At 31.0% G+C, this 3,169-nt stretch overlaps 1 protein-coding gene across 1 annotated transcript; it reads left to right on the top strand.

Moving 5' to 3' along the window:
- Window positions 1-983: 983 nt before the first annotated feature.
- LOC104228545 (transcription factor bHLH100-like) lies at window positions 984-2,922 on the top strand. Its single transcript, XM_009781021.2, has 3 exons — window positions 984-1,305; window positions 1,748-2,092; window positions 2,791-2,922. Exons 1-3 carry the CDS (start codon window positions 994-996, stop codon window positions 2,878-2,880), a joined length of 747 nt encoding a protein of 248 aa, XP_009779323.2. The 5' UTR covers window positions 984-993; the 3' UTR covers window positions 2,881-2,922.
- Window positions 2,923-3,169: the final 247 nt, after the last annotated feature.

Genomic DNA, 3,169 nt, shown 5'->3' with positions numbered 1-3,169 from the left:
TAATTAAGCGCTTTGTATTCCCTAATTTCTTATTAACTTTATAATAACTAGTACATATATCCATTCTTTCTTTCACAACTACTTACATGAGATCCAGGTTCAAATAATATCTTAAAAAAAGTTACATAAAGTTATTCCTTTAGTTTATTGTTGATTACATAAGAAAAGTTATACCAAACGCACCAAATTAAACTGCACCAAGTATAGTGCATAACTTTACTAATTTTTTTCAGCCCTGATTAAACTAATATTAAGTGTGTTTTTTTTTAATCTAATTAATGCCAAACTATCCAGTGAGAGGTTGGCCTTGAGAGGTGAGAGGAGGAGTAGAGGTAGGCCAAAGAAGTCTTGGAGAGAGGTGATAAGGCGGGACATGGCGCAGCTTGAACTGACCGAGGACACGACCCTACATAGAAGGGTGTGGAAATTGAAGATTAGGGTAGAAGGTTAGTAGGTAGTCATGCGTTTCCCTTTGTCTTCTCTAGTTTAATATTATTAGTGCTAGTACGGTACCCCTTTTTTTCCTTAGTTTGCTATATTCGCATGTCTTGTTCCGTTATTACTTGTCATCGGTAATTCCGTAACTTGCTAGTTCATATTCTCGTTTGCTGCCTTGAATTTAGTTTTTTAAATATATTATCTTGCTATTACTTGTTGTCGGTACCCTTTTCATATTTTCTGTTGCTATTTTCGATTTAGTTTTCTAATTATTTGTCTTGCTATTACTTGTTATCATGGCTTCCTTCACCTTTTTTACCCGAGGGTTTATCGGAAACAGTCTCTTTGTTCTTCCAGGGTAGGGGTAAGGCTGCTTACATCCTACCCTTCCCAGACCCCACTTGTGAGATTATACTGGGTGATTATTGTTGTTGTTGTAACATATTAATTAAAATCAACAAAAAACATATGAAGGGTTACAGCAGTTTGTATAAATACGGAAGATAGTCACTCCCCAATTTCATAGGAAAGTAATATTATTTGTCCTTCAACAAAATGCTAGCTTTTTCCTCTTCTATTTTTCCAAACATGAGTAGTGAATGGTCCTTTGAAGAAGCACAAAACTATGATCAGCAGAATAATAATATTCTACAAAATGAGATTACTAACGACTTGTTTGAAGGTTTACCTATTGATCATAATTCTCCTTCATCTTATCAGCAACAATATTCCAAAGAAAAAAGCTTTGATAATTCATTAATGGCGAAGAAGCTAAGCCATAACGCAAGCGAACGTAATCGACGGAAGAAGATGAATTTCCTTTATTCCACTCTTCGTTCTCTGATTCCTCCTGCTAATCTAAAAAAGGTACAATTCCTATATAAGAATTTTGTCTTGTAATACAAAATTCCCTCTTCGATACATCAAAATTAAGTGTATATTTATCTCTTGTACGTTATACGTAAGAAAATAATTTGGTTTACATACTAATTGCTATTTATGTGTCTCTTTATATCAGAGGTTTAAGTTATATACACATATATTCTTAGCATATTAATTGCTATTTCTATTACATTACTAATTAGTAATACTTTTTGAAGAGATTTAATTACTTTTGTGATGATCTTAAACGTTTTTTGTCAGTCGGGACTCAAAGGACAAGTTTAATTAATTAGAGAGCTAGATACCTAATTAGGAGATTGCAAAGAAGATATATAACAATGATTCACATCACCTAAACTTTGGTTTTGTAATTCATAAATCTATTTTAATTAAGTTGTTTAACCTATATATGTCTCTTTAATTACAGAAAAAGCTAAGCTTTCCAGCAACAGTATCTTATGTGCAACAATACATACCAGAGCTGAAGAAGGAAATTGAGAGGCTAAGTCAAACAAAGGATTTGCTTTTATCAAACAAAGCTGGTTCATTAGTCCAGTCTAATAATATTAATCAGAGAAATACAACTTCTTCTGCATCTATTTCTGCAAGTCCACTATGTAATGGGCAGGTTTTGGTACAGATTTCTACAACTCAGACAAGTTTTCCAATTTCACAAGTATTCCAAACTTTAGAGGAAGATGGGATTCTTTTGCTAAATGCAACGTCCTTTAAATCTTCTGGTGAAAAGATTTTTCACAACTTGCACTTTCAGGTACAATTCGTATTTTCTTTATTTGAAAAAAAGTTCTCTAAAACCAAATTGGAGTTGGGGTTAATTTCACTAGGGTCATCACTGAAATTTATCCATTATATGTAAAAGTAAAGTCACAATTTTTTTTTTTTTTTGTAACATTAAAATAAGGGGAATTAGTCTCTTATCGACCATTATGATTTATGGTTAAGCACATATATATAACCTTTAATTAATTATTATGTGCACTTTTGATCCCTCTGACAGTGAACCTAGTGCTTAGCCATTCAATTATCAATGCGTTGTTAAGTTTGTGTAGTTAATCCATATTTGACGGTAATATAATTTTAAAAATAGTCTAAATATCACATATTTTCTACACGAAGGGACAAAAAACATACATACTAATTAATTGAAGATTAAATGTGCTTAGCCAAATATTACAAGGATCAAATCCAGAATTTATCAATAAATGAGGGATCAACAGTGCAATTAATTGTTCCCTAAAATAATAAGTGGTAATCATTTTTAGTTACTAAAAAGTATAATTTTTTTGTAGTAGCTAATGTAAGCTACCAAAGTAAGATGTCTATATATGCACTTAAAATGGGTGGTTGTTTTTGAAGAGAAACAACTTAATTTCTTAAAAGCTTTAATTTATGTGACTAAAAAAGAAAATATTGACATTTTTCTAATTGATTTTTTTTTTAATATTCCAGATGCAAGGGACAGTTGGAATGGAGATTCAGAGTCTGAAGACAAAACTTTTAGTAATGTATGAAGAAAATCAAAATCGTATTTTAACTTAAATTTTCAGTTCTACTAAATAATTGTCAACTGCGCATTGATGATAAATAAAAATTGTGCGTAGTTTCGTTTATTGATTTAGAATCTAAATAAGTCCCTATTAAAACATCTTAAATACTACATGAAGCCATTTGAAAAGAAGAATAAGAATACTTTAAAACAAAAAAAATGTTAGAGACACTCCTTCCCATGCTTATTCATATTACACTCGACTAATTTAGCTTCGGGAATCCAAAGTTTCATTTTCTTATATCATGGGTTGAATTTTCAAACCCAACTTATTTATTAAAC

This window comes from Nicotiana sylvestris, chromosome 12 (genome assembly GCF_000393655.2).
Source record: "Nicotiana sylvestris chromosome 12, ASM39365v2, whole genome shotgun sequence".
NCBI lineage: Eukaryota > Viridiplantae > Streptophyta > Magnoliopsida > Solanales > Solanaceae > Nicotiana > Nicotiana sylvestris.
This window is presented reverse-complemented; position numbering and strand designations above follow the sequence as displayed.

What these genes read in the sequence shown, in the direction of transcription:
- LOC104228545 (XM_009781021.2), top strand. Translation starts at nt 994, where the DNA reads ATGCTAGCTTTTTCCTCTTCTATTTTTCCAAACATGAGTAGTGAATGG. An exon ending in CTCCTGCTAATCTAAAAAAG is followed by an intron (nt 1,306 to 1,747) that starts GTACAATTCCTA and finishes CTTTAATTACAG; the next exon opens with AAAAAGCTAAGCTTTCCAGC. An exon ending in TTCACAACTTGCACTTTCAG is followed by an intron (nt 2,093 to 2,790) that starts GTACAATTCGTA and finishes TTAATATTCCAG; the next exon opens with ATGCAAGGGACAGTTGGAAT.